Raw genomic sequence first — 18,165 nt, 5'->3', positions numbered from 1 at the left:
TGATCGGAGGGGTGAGACTTCCAGTCAGCCTGACCTCCAGGGAGAGGAGCAGGGCTCGAGATACAGTTCAGTCACATGGCCAAAGATAAGATCAATCACACCGAGGTAATGAAACCCCAATAAAAACTCTGCCGGCAAAGCTCAGAGGATGAATACATGGGTATATTGGGAGGGTGACATGATGTTTCCTGATCAGCGGAGAGAGGACACATGGCCCTGTGTCCAGGACCCCCCTGGCCCTGGTCCTATATGTCTCTTCATTTGGGTGGTCCTGACTTATATCCTTTACAATAAAACTGTCTCTGTAATGATAGTACTTTCCTGAGTTCTGTGAGCCATTCTAGCAAATGATCTAATAGGAAAGCGTCCTGGGAACCCCCGAATTTGTAGCCAGTTGGTCAGAAGTGCAGGTGGCCTAGAGAACCCCCAAACTGCACCTGCCGTCAAGGTGAGAGCAGCCTGGTTGAAAACTGTGCTCTTTACCCTGTGGGCTCCATGCTAACTGCAGTCACAGCATTGGAATCACAGTGCAGGACACCCGGCTGGTGTCAAAAATCTCATCCTAGTCCTGACCCTTACCAGAGGTCTCCCAGCAAGAATCACCCCCACTTCCCACACTCCCACCATGCCAGGTCCGTGAAATTCCAGCCAGCCAAGCAGAGGCCACATCTCACCCCTGCCACCAAGCTCCTGCTCCTCCTGGTCTAGGCTCCCCTCCTTCCAAGTTATTTGTTCACTCACTCTAGTGTTCCTACCACGGGCCAAACTAAACATCTTCTTTTACCCCCACTTGTACATTCTTCCAGGTCCTGGCCAAGATGTCACCAGGAAGCACTCCCTGACCAGCTCAGCCTTCCCCACCTCTCCCCACCCTACTGTCCACAGTGTGTCCAGCTGGCCAAGTGGCAGCACTTACTGCATGAACATTGAGAGCACATCCAAGGCTGAGTAGGGAACTTGCCACCTACTCCATTGGAGGACATGGCCCAGCTAATAACAAAGATGGAAACACTACTTCACAGGAGCTGGTGTGTTTATCAGACTTGCCCTGTGCCAGCCACATGACCTTCCTGTCACTGAAACTTCCCTTCACCTCCAGAGGTGGTCCTACTATTATCCCCATGGACGGATGAGTAAGCGCAAGCTCAGAGAGGACAAGCACCTTGCCCCTGTCGCACAGCAGCAGGCAGACCCAGAGGTCAAGTCCAGGGCCAGCAGGCACAGCCTCTAACCGCCCCCAACTATTTCCTGAAATGTTCTGCTGTTCCCAGCAGCAAGCACAGACCCAACTTGTCTAAGCTGCCGTGCAGACTCACAGTAGTTTGCCACATAAAAATAGGTGGGGTCCGTCCAGGAACCATTGCCCGCCAGGGAGGTGGCCCGTATCCTCACGCTGTAATTGCCCGGAGGCAGCCCACGCAGCCTGCAGCCCCGCTCCAGAGCAAAATGCCTGCGGGACACACAGAGGTGCAGCTCCTGGAAGACAGGGGGAGAGAGGAGGGGGGTTACGATTCATTCCTTCAGGAGCATCCGCCTGGGTGGGAGGGTCGTGGACTGGGTCTGCTCAGAAATGACACACAAGGAGTCAAGGCACAGAGTGCAACATGCAAGAAACTTCGAGACTTCCAGAATTTTACCTTAGCTCTACAGACAAGGACTGATAACAGCCAATCTCCCCAGACCACAGCCAACCACTGACCTAGATCATTTTATTTAATTCTTACAACAACCCCGAGGCTCAGTCTCTCCTTAGAGACAAGGAAAGTGAGGCTTAGGGGAGAGTGGGTGAACTTCTGCTGTGAAGAACCAGAGAGTAAATATTTTCAGCTTCAAGGCGCAAGATGGTCACTGTCACCAACTCAACCCTGCCATCAAAAGAAGCAAAAGCAGCCAGAGACAAACCCCAAATGTGTAAGATCTGTAAACAAACAGGCACGCTGTGTCCATGAAGCACAGTGGAGGCTGAAAGCTGAACTTCACATAATTGGCTGCATCCTGCAACACTATTCTTCTTTCATTTCTTTCCAATCATTTTAAGATGTGGAAGCATTTCTTAGCCCACAAGTGGTATAAAATCAAGCATACAAAAAGAGTTTGCTAACCCCTGGCTGAGGATATGAGATGATTAGTCGGAGCGGCAGGGCCAGCCCTTCAACCCCAAACTTTTTGGCTCCCAAACTTCTTGCAACCACTGTGGGGTATTTTCACCAGACCTTCAGAAAGTCCCAGAAGGGCAGGAAAGAAGGAACCACGTCACCTAAATCACATTTCAGGCTTTTCCCCCACAACTCCTGGCCTCTCCCTCAACAATGGATACATGGGTTAATGTCTTAATAACAAATTTAAATTCTCCTTCCTTCCTTACCTTTATTACCTTTCTTCTACCTTCATTTAAAAAGTTGGGGATCTACCTAAGTGCCTGATAAAAGAGAGAAGATCCGCATATTCACCCCAGTGATAAGCACAGGAATAGAGATAAGCCCAGAGCTTATTAGGAAAGGCATGAGGCTCACGGGGCCCGACTTTGAAAACTTTCCAAAACAACTCCAAGCTCACAATGCATGCCGAGAACTGGCCTGGAAAATTTAGGAGGAGAGAGAAACGTAAAAGCTCCCATGCTCATCATGTGACAATAGCAACCAGAAAACAAATCGAGCTGTGGGCGAGGCTGGGGAGCTCTAGTCCAAAGGTCCTTACAAGGATGAGTCACCAAGTAGAAAGGGACCAATAAGCAAATATAGAAACCAAAGGTAGCAACTATGCAGGACAAAGGGGACGTGCAACCTCCAACCTCAGTCATTTGCCCCAGCCTCAGGGGTGGGGACTGAGAAGGGAGCATGGTGAAAGGAACTGGAACCTGATACAGCTCTCCCCATAGACACCAAAAAAAACAAAGAAGCAGCAGCTGGCGAGAGTTTTGTAAAGCTGGCAAAGTCATAATGGTGTAAAAAAAATGTTTACCCTGTTTTGTACTTTATCAGAGACGCTAGACAAAAATTAAGGTAAGGTAAATGTTGGAGACACCAACCAGTTTTGTCTATAAACAGGTTTTTTAGGAAGTTCCTGTAACCTCTCACTCTCTCCTAACTTCCCCCCACCTCTCTGTCCCCCTAAATGTTGAACAGGGCCGGTCTCTCAGCGATGGGGGCCAGGGCAGGCAGGGCAAAGGCTGGTGGGGATTCATGGTCAGGATTCCCACTGGTGACCCTTGGACTCCAGGAACAGGAGAGGCAGGCCAGCCAGAGGCAGTTGGGAAAACATAGGATTAGGTCCAATGCCAACAGGGTAACCAGCTGTCCCAGTTTACCGGGGAACGAGGGGTTCCTAGGATGTAAGACTTCAGTGCTCAAGCGTGGAAAATTCCAGGCAGGTGGGGTAGAGTTGGTCACAGAAGCAGGAATAAAATCAAGGACAGTCTGCAGCATAAATACATGTTGCTCACTGCACAAAATCTATCCTCTCCTCCTTGTAACCAACACCCCAAACTTCCTTTAGTAGCTGTGCCTCCCCTCTGAGTGTCTCCTGCCTCCCACCCTCAACCCCACCCTGGTTCCAGGGCTCACACTGACAGCCTGAAGCTGAAGAGTCCCATTGGCTTGGGGAAGGGCACAAAACTCAGACCCAAATGAGCCATCACAGAAATGCAAATCGAGACCACAGTGAGACACCCCGTCACACCCACTAGCAAGGCTCTAATAAAAAAGATAGGGCAGAACAGGCTTGCAAGGGTGCACAGAAACTGGAAGCCTCACACGCTGCTGCTGGGAATATGAAATGGTTCAGCTGCTTCGGGACAGAGCCTGGCATTGCCTTAAAAGTTAAATGTCGAGTTACACGTGACCCAGGAATTCCACTCCCAGGTATGCACCCAAGAGAATTAAAAACATGCCACACAAAAACTTGTACACGAGTGTTAATATAGCGGCATGATACCTAAGAGCCAAAAGGGGGGATAAACAAATCAACGGAGAGATAAACAAAATGTGGTCTGTCCACACAACGGAATATTATTTAGTCATACAAGGGAATAAATTACTGATATAAGCTACAACGGAGATGAACTCTGAAGACATTATGCTAACGAAAGAAGGCAGAGACAAAAGGCCACATATTATATGACCCATTCATATGACCTGTCCAGAGCAGTCAAATTCATAGACAGAAAGTAGCTGCCAGAAACTGAAGAGAGAGGAGGCCGAGAAGATTGGGGAGCGATAGCTAAGGTGAGGGTGAGGTTTCTTCTGGGGGCGATAAAAATAATCTGAAATCGACTGTGGTCACGGTTGCACAATTCTGTGAATGTACTAAAAACCATTAAATTGTACATGTTAAATGGGTATATTTCATAGTATGTGAATATATCTTTTTTTAAATATATCTTTATTGATTTCAGAGAGAGGAAAGGAGAGGGAGAGAGAGAGAGAAACATCAATGATGAGAGAGTCATTGATCGGCTGCCTCCTGCCTGCCCCCGACTGGAGATCGAGCCCGCAACCCGGGCATGTGCCCTGACCAGGAATCGAACCCCGATCGCCTGGATCCTAGGTCGACGCTCAACCACTGAGTCACTCCTGGCTGGGCGTGAACATATCTTAATAAAGCTGTTATTTAAAAACCCTCATGCCCGAGCCTTGGACAGGTGGCTCAGTTGGTTGGAGCGTTGTCCTGTATACCAATTCCCGGCCAGGCACATACCTAGGCTGCAGATTCAAGTGCCAATTGGGGCACTTACAGAAGGCAATCGACTGATGTCTGTCTGTCCGTATGTCTCTCTCTCTCTCAACCTGTTCCTTTCTCTCTTAAAAAAAAAAATCAATACAGCCTGGATGGGAATGCTGGGACACAGACTCTCTCTTCTGGTAGGCCTGGCGCTGAGAGGATATGAGACTTGGAACCATGGAAACCAAAGAAGGACAGCTAGGAGCTGCTGGGCTCACTGCGAGGACACTTAAGATGCAACTGATCCAAAGGAATTTTAGAGCCAGCCATGCCTGAACGCCTGAACTGTCCAGTCATGGGAGCTACTAAGCTTCCCTTCTGCCATAAGCTAGTTTGTTCGAGCAGGGGGGGAGATGAGGAGCTGACGCCCAGAGCCTGTAATCTCAGCCTTTACATTATACTGAGCACAGGTCTTCCCAAACACCTTGTCACAGGCTGTTCATCCACCCGTTTTACGGATATACCATTTCCCATGTACCCATTTCCAACAAACATCCAGCTCATGGCTTGCACTTTTTGCTAGTGATGAAAATATTATAAATAAAGTTTTTGCACCCCCCTCCAGTTTTGAATTATTTCCTTAGGACATATGGGATTAATATACACAGACTAAGACATTAATAAAGCTTGCAATAATGACCTTTTGTGAGGCATGCCTCCCTTTATACAACCCTGAGAGGTCCCCTCCCGTGCTGACGCCGGGGCTGGCCACTGTACTCACGGTGATGCACATTTCTTTTTACAGCTCTCCGCAGCCATATAAAACAGGCCTCAGGCCAGATTTGGACCACGGGCTGTAGTTTGCTGATTTGTTTTAAATCACTGTCAAAGCTGAGTAGATGTGGTTCCAGAAAGGGTCAACAGAGGAAAGCCTACCTGTGCCTTCTGGCCTGGGGAAACCATGCTGTGCCCACCTGTTACAGGATCACCAACGTTCCAAGAGATTGGAAAGTTTTGTTATAACCTTTGTGAGGTGCTGCAAACTATGGCCCACAGGCTAAATCTGGCCCACTGCTTGTTTTTGTAAATAAAGTTTTATTGGCACACACCACGCCCATTCATTTACATGTCATCTATATGGTGGCTTTCAAGCTACAATGGCAGAGTTGAATATTTGCAACAGAGACTATCTGGCGACAACGCCAAACATATTGACTATCTGGCTCTTTACAGAAAAAAAGCTGCCAACCCCTAGATTAGAACATCAGAGAGGCTAGGGTTTGACTCCTGACTCTATTCTTACAACCCTGGACACAACTTAAATTCTAGAAGCCTCAGTACCAAGCTCACTGAGTTATTCTGAGGATTTACTGCACTTCATTGGGCCCAAGAGGCATATCATCCTCACATTTTGGTATTTCTGAAACTGGAACGCATCTTAGAGGCAACGCCACCTCACAGTTAGAGGCGACAGTGTCTTTTTGTTTCTTAGAGGTCCATAAAAATAACAGAGCCTCTCATCACATCTTAGATGTGATAAAATGCAATAAATGAGATGCTGTATGTAAAGAGCTTAACATGAGCAGGGCACACAATGAGCTGTCGGGATAACTCAGCTACTCTTCTGTTCTTAGATCCCATGTCTTGTTCATCTCAGTGTTCACCCATCACCCTGTACAGCTTCTGGTGGTAAAGACAGGCACCCAACAAAAAGTCACTTATTGTCTCCTGTCATGTCAGGAGGGACACAAACGCAGGCAGCCATCATTCGGCTTGGAGGAGCTGAAGAGCAACATGAAAAAGTGTTGGACGAGGTCTGTGGACACGCATTTCCGACCCACCTCCCTGGAAAGCTATGTATCAAGGCTTTGATTTCTAATAATGAGGCATCTAATGAGAGAAGCATCTGGGCCAGAATTTAAGAAGAGGAAGGAAGTGCCAATGACAGCCTTGCAGGCGCAGGTGTCAAGGGTCTTACCTCATCTCCATATCGTCGGTAACTCACTTCATACAGCACAATCAGACCGTTGGGCTCCTTTGGCTCCTGCCACATCAAATGAACGATGTTGTTCTCGAAGATTTCATGGGTCACGGGGCCAACAATGTCATCTGCCTTGGCTGTAAGGAGCAGTGATTAGAGGCAGGGACCTGACCCCTGGATCAAATCCCTCCTCCACCACTTACGAGCTATCGAGCTCGAGCTGGTTATGTAACTTTCCTATGTTCCATTTCCCTCGCTGGAGAATAAACATGTAGAGCTCACCTCAAAGGGCTGTCCACATATCTAAGTCTGTCTGTCTGTCTGTCTGTTGTCAGTTCTGTTACTCTGGAGAACCCAGACTAATTCTAGAAGCCTCAATACCATATATGTATATATGTATTTCTTTTTTGTTTGTTTTTTAATATATCTTTATTGATTTCAGAGAGAGGAAGGGAGAGGGAAAGAGAGAGAGAGAAACATCAATGATGAGAGAGTCGTCATTGATCGGCTGCCTCCTGCACACCCCCGACTGGGGATGGAGCCCGAAACCTGGGCATGTGCCTTGACCAGGAATCAAACTGAGATCTCCTGGATCCTAGGTCAATGCTCAACCACTGAGCCACACCCAGCAGGGCTATATGTATTTCTTAATTTTTATTTTTCTTATGGCTTGTGTGTCTTTTCCAATGTTTCTATAATGGCTCTGTATGACCAGTGTAACTAAAAATAAGAAAGGATGGACCTTGAGGGCATTAAGCTAAGTGAACTAGGTCAGAAAGAGAGACAAATACCATAGGATCTCACTTATATGTAGAATCTGAAAAAGCTGAACTAGAAACAGAGAGTAGATTGGTGGCTACCAGGGGCTGGGTGCTGGGGAAATGGGGAGATGTTGGTCAATGGGTACAAACTTCCAGTTTTAAGATGAATAATTTCTGGCTATCTAATGTACAGCGTGGTGATTACAGTTAAAAATCCTGTACTGTGTACCTGAAGTTGCTAAGAGAGTAGGACTTAGAGGTTCTCACCACAAAAAAGAACTGGTAATAATGTGACGTGATAGAGGTGCTGGCTGATGTCGTGGAGGTAGATGCAGAATAATCACAGTGCAAATTTAACAGAACCAAATCAACATGCTGTATACTGTTACAGGAACTTACACAACGCTATATGTCAACTGCATCTCCATAAAGCTGGCAAAAACTAAAAATAACTCAACAGTGGTAAAGGCAAATAAGTTAGAGAGGGTAGAGGGCTTCTCCCTGGTGGGCATGTGTCTCCCGGCCCGGGAGGAGCCTCCCCACCTTCGGGCATGGTCCTGGCGCTGACATAGGCCGCCACGCTGCACCTTTCCTCGGGCGAATCCTGGTTGCAAGCCTGCAGCTCGATGCGGTAGCCAGTGAAGTGGCGCAGGCCGGAGATGACCAGCGACTCCTTGTTCACCACTTTCTCGAAGGGCCGCTGCTCCTCCCAGCTTGTGGGCACGATCGTTGAGGAGGTATTGGGGAAACCCGGAGCTGTGGGCACGACCGTCGTCACATTCCCCTCCTCGCCGAGGGCCCTGCGTTTCCTTGATGGCCTGTCAGGACAGCAGGACACACAGGGTCACGCACTCACCAGCTTGAAATCAATGCTGCTGCAGAGGAAGAGCTTACAGTAAGACTGGAGCAATGGATGTGAGGGAGCAGGTGAATTAAAACGCAAATTGCCAGGAATTACAACCCTGAGCAGCTTTCAAGATGCCCTGCGAAGCATCAGAAGTATGGGGGCAGGCCCACCAGACAGGGCTTGATTTCAGGTTTTCATTTTGCAGAGTAACAGGCCGCCCAGGGTCAGTGTTAAAAATAAGATGCCAAAAGCCTGCAAGAATCGAGCTTTCCAGGAAGCCTTGCCTCATGGTGTCTGCCCAGTGGCCCGAGCTACTGACCGACACCATTAGTTTAAAAAGGAGAAAGGCGTCTTCTAATTTTATGATCAGTTAGGGCACCTGCATAATTTCAGTGATTCAACTTCAGTTATTGGTAAAAGAATCTCACCATTCAGGTTGGTACAGATAACTCCAAAAACACGCCTATGCGACTGACACACTTTTCCCCCCTTAAAGAGCTATATGAAAAAATAAATGTCGGCAGCCTACAAATTTAAAAATACCAGAACAACTATAAAGAAAATTCATATTAGTCATCATTCCACTGCCTACTGTTTCCTGTGGGCAGTTTTCCCCCTAGAAATATTATGACTATGTTGAGGGTCAAGTTAGTTTTATAATCCACTGCACTCGCTTGTTGTATTAGAAGCATTTATCAAATAGTTTTCTCAAAACATACTAAGTAGAAGAGAATTTATGTTTTTTTCTTTTTCAGTGTGAAATGAGTTTTTTCCCCCCTCATTATGACAAAAGTAGCACATGCTCATTGCAGAAAACTTGGAAAACTGTAAAAAATTCCAATTTATGCATGAGCCAGAATTAACCATCCTCCTATAAAATCTTTTTCTTTTCTTTTCTCTAAATATGTTTTAACTGACTTTAGAGAGAAAGGAAGCGAGAGGGACAGAAAGATAGAAACATCAATGAGAGAGAAGCATCCATCGGCTGCCCCCTGCACGCCCCCTACTGGGCATCGGGCCTGCAACCCGGGCACGTGCCCTGACCGGGAATCGGCCTGGCAACCTCTTGGTTCAGGGTCGATGCTCATCCACTGAGCAGGCCAGGCTCCTCCTATATTTTTAATATGAATGTTTTTCAAATTCTTTTTTGCTATTATAAATATTGCTTTGGTCATTGTCTGGTTGTCTTATTAAGTCCTAAAAGTAGATTCCTCGAAGAGAAGTCACTAGGTTATACTTCTTAATCCATTCGGCTACATTTCTATCCGGGCCTCTATGTTGACTTGTGGTCTCACCAGTGGCCATGAAACTGTACTTCAGCCACGCTGGGTGAGGCCAGTGGGGTTTCCGTTTCCTTCACTTATCTCAGATTTCCAACCTGAGAGAGACTTTTTAAAGCATTGCTCTACTGCTTTACTGTATCTCTTTGTACAGATGAGTGAGAACTTTCCTTTCCTTCGTTCCCTTGTGATTCTCTAGGGGATGCCCCCCTTAGCCTATTTTCCACATCTCGCTCCTGTGCTGTCCAGTCACTAAGGATATTAATCCTTCATCAACTGTGTTGCATGATTTATTCTTGTTCGCCTGTGAACTTTTTTTAAATGACCTGAAACATTTAAATGACCTTTCCCATTTATCTGTAACATTTTTTATCTCAGCAGATTTTTAAATTTTTTCTTTACAGGTAATTGTATGTGGATTCCTTAGGTTTTATGGCAATTATGAAAGAGATCTTTCCCCTTGATTTATATACTAATTATTGCTACAATGGCCACGGGCTTTTGTTTACTTATATTGTCTCTACTTTTCACAGTTGATTTTCACAGTTGATTTTCTTGGGTTTTCAAAGAACACACCAGAAAACAGGTCAGCACACTTTTACCATAAGTGCTAGAGAGTAAATATTTTGGGTTTTGTGGGACATGTGGTTTTTATCACAACTACTCAACTTTCAATGGCTTTCAAGCCATTGTAGCTTGAGAGCAACCATAGATGCAATGGAAACAAATGGGTGTGGCTACATTCCAAATAAAACTTCCTTGACAAACAGCATTTGTCCAGCCTTACACTAGAATATCTGCAAATATCAATGATTTTATTTCCCACAATCAATTATTTTAAATAGATATGTTAATTAGTAATCATGACATTGGACTCCTAATTCTAACAGGAAAAGTTTTAAGAATGATGTTAGCTTGGTTATTGGTTTCATCTAGGTAATATTTATCTTATTGCCTCTTCCCCGCCCCCTTCTCTAAATTAGAATTTAACATTATCAAATGAAATTATATGATTTTCCTTACTGGGCCTCTTGATGAACTAGATAACACTGTCATATCCTCAGATCTTAAACTATTCTTGCACTTCTGAGATAAACAATATTGCCAGCATAGTGTTTTATTTAGGCACTTGTATCTAAAGTCCCATATTAGCTGGTCCTGGGGTTTTCTTTCAATGTAGCACCTTTGTCAGGTTCTGCAAAGTTTTATAAAATAAACCCGGTAGATTTCTAGAGATTTCTATGCTCTGGGAAAGTTTCCAAATTACAGGAAGTAGTTGCTCTTTCAAAGTCTGAAAGAACTTACATGTAACACTATCTGGGCCCAGGGTCTTTTTTTTTTTTTCCCAAGGTTATTAGAATATTTAATTTTTCTATGTCTTATTGAATCAGCTTAGACGAGTTTCAAATTGCATAACACAAGATTGTCAATGGAATGCAACATATTAAAATCTTCCTTAGACCCTAGTTTTATGTCACCTTCCTTACTTCTAGTTATTTATGAGGTTTTTCCCTTTGATTTTATTTACAAATGTAGCCATATTGATTTCCCCTCCCTCCCTAATACATTTATATTTTTACATTTTCATTTTTTTCTTAATTTACAAAACCATGTATGTATGTCTACTGATTTGCATCAAAGCCCAGCTTTACAATATTCTACAGGTTAAGGTATGTGATTCACAATTCCACTATTTTTCAAACAGACTTTAATGAAAGTTTCCATTTCTGCTTTGACCCAATAGATATCTAAGTAACAACTTTTTTTTTTTTTTTTTGAGAGAGAGAGAGAAACACTGATGCGAGAACATCGACTGGTTGCCTCCAGTGCATGTCCTAACCGAGGGAACAAACCTGCAACCTCACTATGTGCCCAGACTAGGAACTGAACCTGCGACCCTTCAGTACACAGTACGATGCTCCAACCTACTGAGCCACACTGGCCAGGGCTAAGTAATTTACTTTTAATTACCAGGAAGTAGAGTTTTCTGTTCAAACTTTTAAAGTCAACTTTCAGTTTTTATTGCACTGAAACCCAAGTCACTTTGAGTTTACTCATTATGATGTTCATTGTGGCCTTTTTGTATGAAAAGACCAATGATTCTCAGATGGAAACCAGATATATCCATATTAGCAAGATTCAAACATTTCTATACAGCCACAAGTGGGCCTTGATAAAATTGCCAAGACACTGATGCGTCATGAATAACTAAGGAATTGATAGCTCGACAACTGAGAACATAAAATGATCTCGTCAAATAGGCAAAATACGTATATGCCAAAAGGATTATATCCAAAAAGACCACAAACTGGTCAGGGAAGACCCCCATGATCAAACATCACCTGATCCTTCCACTCCCTAATACCTAGCATCATCCCACACCCTCCCACTAGACCAGTGGTTCCCAACCTGGGTGATTCTGTCCAATGTCCCAGCACCAGGGGGACACTGGGCCTGTGTGGAGACATTTTTGGTTGTCACTATTTGGGGGACAGGCTGTGCTATTGGCATCAAGTGAGTAGAGACCAGGGCAGTCCCTACAACTGAGAATGATCTGGTCCCAAGTGCTAAAAGAGGTAAGATCAAGAAACCCTGTTCTGGGCCAAGGCCTCAAAATTCTAGACCTTTCTTTTGTATAAGATCATATTCCAAATGGCCACTAGAGGGAAGATCGGGGCCACATGGATGCCTGAACATAAATAAACAAACAAACACATACAGACTCTGCTTAGAGAATAAAATCGCCAGGGTGAGCCAAATGGGGGAAGTGGATCGAAAGGTACGAACTTCCAGCTATAAAAGAAATGCGTCCTGGGGATAAAGGTACGAAACGGTGGCCTTCGCTAATGCTATACTGCACATTTGGAAGTTACTAAGAGAGTAGTTCTTAAAAGTTCTTGTCACAAGAACTTTGTGACTACAAACTTTCTGTGACTAAAGAAATCTGGGACAGTGAGGTAACAGATGTTCAACAGACTTACTGGGATTACCATTTTGCAATAGATATAAATAGCAAATCATTACGTTGTGCACTAAAACTAATGTTGTATGTCAGTTACAGCCCAACAAAAATAAAATTAAAAATCCCTTCGCATGGCCCCACCCTGCCTTTCCAGTCTTGCCTCCTAGTCCTCCTGAGAGTCCCACCACCTTGCCTTCCTCTCAGGTTCCATCTGCCCATCCTCACCTCCAGGACAACAGGGAGTTCATTCGAAGGGAAGCATGCCCTGTCTTCAGTGGAATCAGTGACATGGCACACCTGGCTCTCACCTGTAGTCCCACACTTGTCACCCCCAATAAAAATGTTCTATTCCAGGTCAGTCTCCCCCACTACCTGCTGCACATGGTTTGGACTCTGGGCACCAAGCACAGTTCTGCGTACACAGCAGGCATCGATAAATGTTCAGTGAGTGAATGCAGGGGGGATACATGTGGCATCTAGGAGGTGCCCAGAAAGTACCCCCTTGATCCTATGTTTTAGTAAGTGTGTTAGTAAAGATTTTTCCCCGCATTCAGGCCCAGATCCCATTTCAGGTTTAACGTGTGAATCTGTGAAGTGCCCAGTCTTGGCAGAGTGGCCCTTCGCATGCATCAAGCCCAGAAGCCCCTGGGGTCGGAAGGCGCACATGCTCTCTGCTCTGCCTAATCCGCTGGCCCTGCACTGAGCAGCCACCAGGGGCCACAGGTGAGTCGTACCTACTGTCCTCAGCACCAGGGCCTGAAGAGGTTTTTCTGTGAAAACAAAACCAACCACTTTGAGTACAGACAGGACTTCTTCAGACGGACCTCTTGCTTCTAAGACCCTGGAAGCCACATTCTGGCCAAGCAGCCCAAGGATGCCCTGCCCTTTACCATGGGCCACATTTTCCCGTCACTTAACCACATCTTTCCCCAAAGATGTGGAGAACTCGGCAAGAGGGAGAAAAAAATCAGAGAAAATACCCCCCAGAGACCTGGCCATCTGGGTTCCCCTTGAATGCCATTTCCCCAAGTCTGGCAGCGTTTTGTTTTTAGCGGGTAAAACAGAAACTGCCTCAGTGCCTCCTGTGCCATTCAGTACTCTTTTGGACTCAGGGTCATGGGAGAAAAATGCAAGAGGAAAAAAAAGAGAAAGAAATGTTACATGCTGACGGATCCGAGGAAACATGTAGCCTACTTGGATGAGGAGTGAGGGTGGGGGTTCAAAGAGACACATTTTAGAATCTTGTTTTATCCCAACATAAACCTTCTGGGGTTTCAATCCACTTTGGAAATGGCCAGTCGTATCAGACCTTTCTAGGCAGCTGTCTGCTGGTCTTTAGGGTGAAGGGGAGAGGTCAAGGGTAAAAAGGCAGGAGGCCACACAAAGCCTGCATCTCACATTTGCTGGGGTAATGGGAGGCGGCACCTGCTTCAGCAGGTGACTGTGAAGATTAAAGGACTGATCTGATGCAGACGGGGCGCTGGCCTCGAGGGGGCGAGGCCAGGAGTGCTGCTCAACATCCCATAATGCACAGCACTGCCCCACCGCAAATGATCTGGCTCCAAATGTCGACAGTGTCAAGGTTAAGGCTCCCTGCATGACTCTGGGCATCTCATAATCCTAAAAGACAGAAACTATTATTATCTCCATTTTAAAGATGAATAAACTGGGGCACTGAGATAGATGGAATAACCTGCGACCCACAAAAACTTGCCTTTTCCCTAAGTGTCTGCTCGTCGGAGAAGTCAAGAATGGAAAGCCGAGTCATTTTTACTGCAAACCTTCTCGGTAGATCAAATTGCATCAGCAAGTCCCTCCCCACACTAACGGAAAGCGCGACATATTTAAATAAGAGGAGTCTTGGGGTCTGCAGATGCTGTGCAAAGTTCTAGAAGGATGAGAAGCTGACACAGATTTTAAAAAGAGAGAACGCTCTGAGCTCGGGGCTTGGTGATAAATCAACCTGGGTGGGTGGGGCAGGCATTTCTCAGGATTGGCGTCAATAACGCTACAAAGCTTGTCTCAGGACTCGGATGGAGACCGGGGGCTGGAGTAAAGAGTCTGGAGATGTCGGAGGGCAAAGGTGGAGCTTTTTAAGCTTTCCCCTCTTTGATGAATATTTGCTCTTTCTGGTAAGGTTCCTGTTGAAATCACAAGGTCTCTTCCTCCGGCCAGGGAAGAGGCTCAGCGTGGACCCGGCCCACCCTCTGGGTCTCCGCTTCATCTTGATCTCTAGGCCATAACCCCCCACCCCAAGCCAATGAAAACCCCTGACCTGGGCACGAAAACCACATTGTGCAGGTAATCCTCAAACGTCTTCCTGAACGAGGACTCCTCTAGTTCCTTCAGAATCTGGGAGTCAGTCTTGGGGCAGGAGCAGCATTCGCCGGCAGACTCCTCGTACTCACTCTGGTTGTGCTTCTGGGACCCCTCCAACTCAGACGGTGGAGACCAAGTCCGGGAGGGCAGCTTCAACCCTAGAGAAAGGCAGAGCAGGTGGACTCAAATCTCCCCCTGAAACACACACACACACAGCAAAGGGGACCTGCTCCGAGCGGGTGGGCACTCAGGGCCAGGGTCTCGGTGCCAGTTCTGCTGTGAAAAGTAAGACCTTTCACGGGAGGGTTCAGTCAGTGCCAACTGAGAAGATGCGTGTCAGCATGTTCCAGACACCGTCAGATTCCATCTCCCCACGGGACTGGACACTGTGAGATAATCAGGCTTGTCCCTGTCCCCATGAAACTTTCTAGTGCACAGAGGCTGCAGAGAAGGGTAGGGGATACACAATAAACTAATGAATAAATCTGCCACGGGTCACATGGCAGGCTCAAAGGAGAGGGTGTCTGCGAGTGATATTTATCACGAGGTGGTCTCAAAGAAAGTGACTGCCAAGCAGGCCCGAATTAAGTACAAGAATGGGCCATACACATATCCTGGCGTAAAGCAGTTCAGACAGAGCACAAAGCACGTGCAAAGGCCCCAAGGTAAGAATTCCCTTGGCATTCAAAGGACCCCAAAGACCCAATGTAGCAAGAAGATGATGTAGGAGAGAATGGTGGGGGTAGGACTAGAAAAGTACAGGGGAGCCAAGTCACAGTAGAATGAATGAATCAATCAATCAATCGATCAATCAATCAACCTCTTAACTGTAGAGATGAGAGGGCAGAGCAGAATTCTACCAGGAATTCTAAGGGGTCTGGCTTAGAGACCCGATGATTACATTAATTCATTAAATTGTACAGCAGAAATACAAGAATCGACAGCTCATTCAGGAATCCATACGTCAGATTAGAGCAGTGGTTCTCACCAGGGAGTGGTGCTGCACAACTGCACACTGGGCAAGGTCAAGAGACATTTTTGGTTGTCAGGACTGGTGGGGAGGAGAAGGGACTACTTGCATCCAGAGGGCAGAGGCCAGGGATCCTGCTGGACACTCTACAACGCACAGGACAGCCTCACCTCAGAGAACTATCCGGCCCCAAAAGTCAGCACTGCTGAGGTAGAGAAACCCTGGACTAAAGGCATGAGAGGAGATCGGGGAAAGAAAAGTTTTTAATAAGCTTAGAAAAGGGAATTTTAAAAACAAAAACAACCTCTCAAGGTAACAGTCTTAAAAATACAAAGCTGTTTTCTGTGTCTTAATCCCTGAAGTCCAATTGCACAGCCACACTTTTGGTACAACCTCGAACATGCACACTGCTCCTTACGGGCAAAATTCATGACAGCCCCTTAGGGCCCCCTTTCCTGCCACCAGCCTGCGGTGTCTGGTGCTTACTAGTGTCTGCCGAGCAAAGGAAATTCCATCCTTCCTCTCCCCTTGAGTGGATCCCAAAGACAATGAGCTCTAAGTGCCTTTCTGTGAATGGTGAGTATCCACTCGGAAGCCCAAGCACTTACACGGCTTTAAAGCCTGCAAGGGACTCTTGAAAATACTTCTTTGGCCTATTAATAGACACGGAATAACCTGGCTGGGTAACTGTGAGAGGGCTGGCCATGGCACTATGGGTAGAAAAAAACTCCGGATTTCCTTGGGGGTGGCGGGGAGGGGTGTTCCTGACAATTTTCTGGAGACGAGGGGACTTCTGATCAGGTGTAGGCTGCTGCTTATTACCCCTTCCAGCACCCACTCATGACACTTGGCGTCCCATGGTTTTCTGTGATTGTAAAGCATCATGACATACCTAAGACAGTCCAATTTATAGAGACAGGGAGTAAAATGGTGGGCGCCAGGGGCTGGGGAGGGAAACGAGGAGTGAGTGTTTAATGGAGACAGTGTCGGTTTGGGAAGGCGAGGCGGTCCTGGAGACGGAGAGTAGTGATCGCTGCACACCAGCGCGAACGCGCTTGATGCCGCTGCACTGACACTTAAAATGGTTAAAACAGTAAATTTCATGTTACGCATATTTTACCACAATAAAAAGCCATATAATTGATAAGACTGTATTGCGCAATTTAAATATGCTAAGAGAGTTAACATATGTTCTAAATGTTCTCAGCAAAAAGAGAAAAAGAGAAATGTGTGAGGTGATAGGTGTTAGTTACCGAGGGGGAGGGGCCCTTCCACGTGCATCAGATCCTCACGAGGTACACTTTAAATATCTTACAATTTTAACTGTTGGTTATACCTCAATAAAGCCAAAAACACTACTGATACTAACAGGAAGTCACTACTGGCCATAGTTAGTATATTTATTTATGTTGTGTATTAATAAGTTTATATATTTGTGTGTGCATTGGGTTTTTTTTAATTATGGTAAAATACACATAACAAAATTTACCATCTTAATCATTTTTAAGAGTAGAGTTCAGTGGTATTAAGTACATTCACATTACCATGCAATCATCACCACCACCCATCTCCAGAACCTTCCTACCTTCCCCGACTGAAACTCTGTCCCCATTAAAAGCTAAGGCCCCCTCCCCTGCCCCAGCCCTGGCTCCCTGCATCTACTCTGTCTCTATGGATCTGACTCCCTCTAGGCACCTCACAGGAGTGGAATCATACAATATCTGTCCTTAGAAAGTTTTTTCTTAATTATATAAACTTTGGGATCATTAGATATCAAAACATGTTTAAATAGTCAGTTGTAATGATAGAGTTAGACTTCCAGAATAAAAAAAGAAAATAAATAAATAAAACAAAAAATAAAAGTTGTTGCTCTTTAAAAAAAAAAAAAAAGAAAAGAAAAGAAAAGGCAAGCACTGCCTGCCCTGCTGCTGGCAGCCGTTCCAGCTGGCGGTTTCAGTTACTCGAATGCAGGGCCAACAGCTCGCAGCTGAGCGCGCGGCTGTGCCTGCTCTCGAGTTATAAAAAGCAGTCGAGGAGATAAATAACGTTTACAACCCTGGGCTCGGGCAGGGAATGAGGTCACAGGCACACATATAGCCCATGATCCTACAGCTGGGACAGCTCCCGGAGATCATCTGGCCCTCTGCCCCTTCTCCCAAAAAGGAGGCAGCTGGTGACTGGCTCGGTGACTTGCCCAGAGCCCTGTAGCTGGTGAGAGGTCCAGCTTAGAGCCCACCAAGAGCTCCCGGCCTCAGCCACGCCCGACCAGCAACCCCAAGGTCAAAGGTCGAGGACATCACTATCTCCAACAAAATCTAAAGAAAAAGAAATACAAACAAAAACCAACTAAAGAAAAACATGAACCGTTTCTCCAGTTTGATGGGGT

The 18,165-nt window shown here is 46.0% G+C and overlaps 1 protein-coding gene across 2 annotated transcripts in view; it reads right to left on the bottom strand.

Annotated features, from left to right (window-relative positions):
• The window catches only part of INSR (insulin receptor), a 148,746-nt gene that overhangs the window by 21,824 nt on the left and 108,757 nt on the right, over positions 1 to 18,165 (bottom strand). For both annotated transcript variants that reach the window (XM_081135882.1, XM_081135881.1), the window contains exons 10-13: positions 14,766 to 14,967; positions 7,945 to 8,219; positions 6,638 to 6,777; positions 1,317 to 1,476 (exon numbers count right to left, since the gene is read on the bottom strand). In XM_081135882.1, the coding sequence (XP_080992008.1) occupies positions 1,317 to 1,476; positions 6,638 to 6,777; positions 7,945 to 8,219; positions 14,766 to 14,967 (777 nt within the window). The remainder of the gene's footprint in view (positions 1 to 1,316; positions 1,477 to 6,637; positions 6,778 to 7,944; positions 8,220 to 14,765; positions 14,968 to 18,165) is intronic.

This window comes from Miniopterus schreibersii (assembly GCF_964146895.1).
Source record: "Miniopterus schreibersii genome assembly, chromosome: 4".
In the NCBI taxonomy this organism is placed as follows: Eukaryota; Metazoa; Chordata; class Mammalia; order Chiroptera; family Miniopteridae; genus Miniopterus; species Miniopterus schreibersii.
Note: the sequence above shows the minus strand (reverse complement) of the source record. Positions and strands in the feature narration are given on the sequence as shown.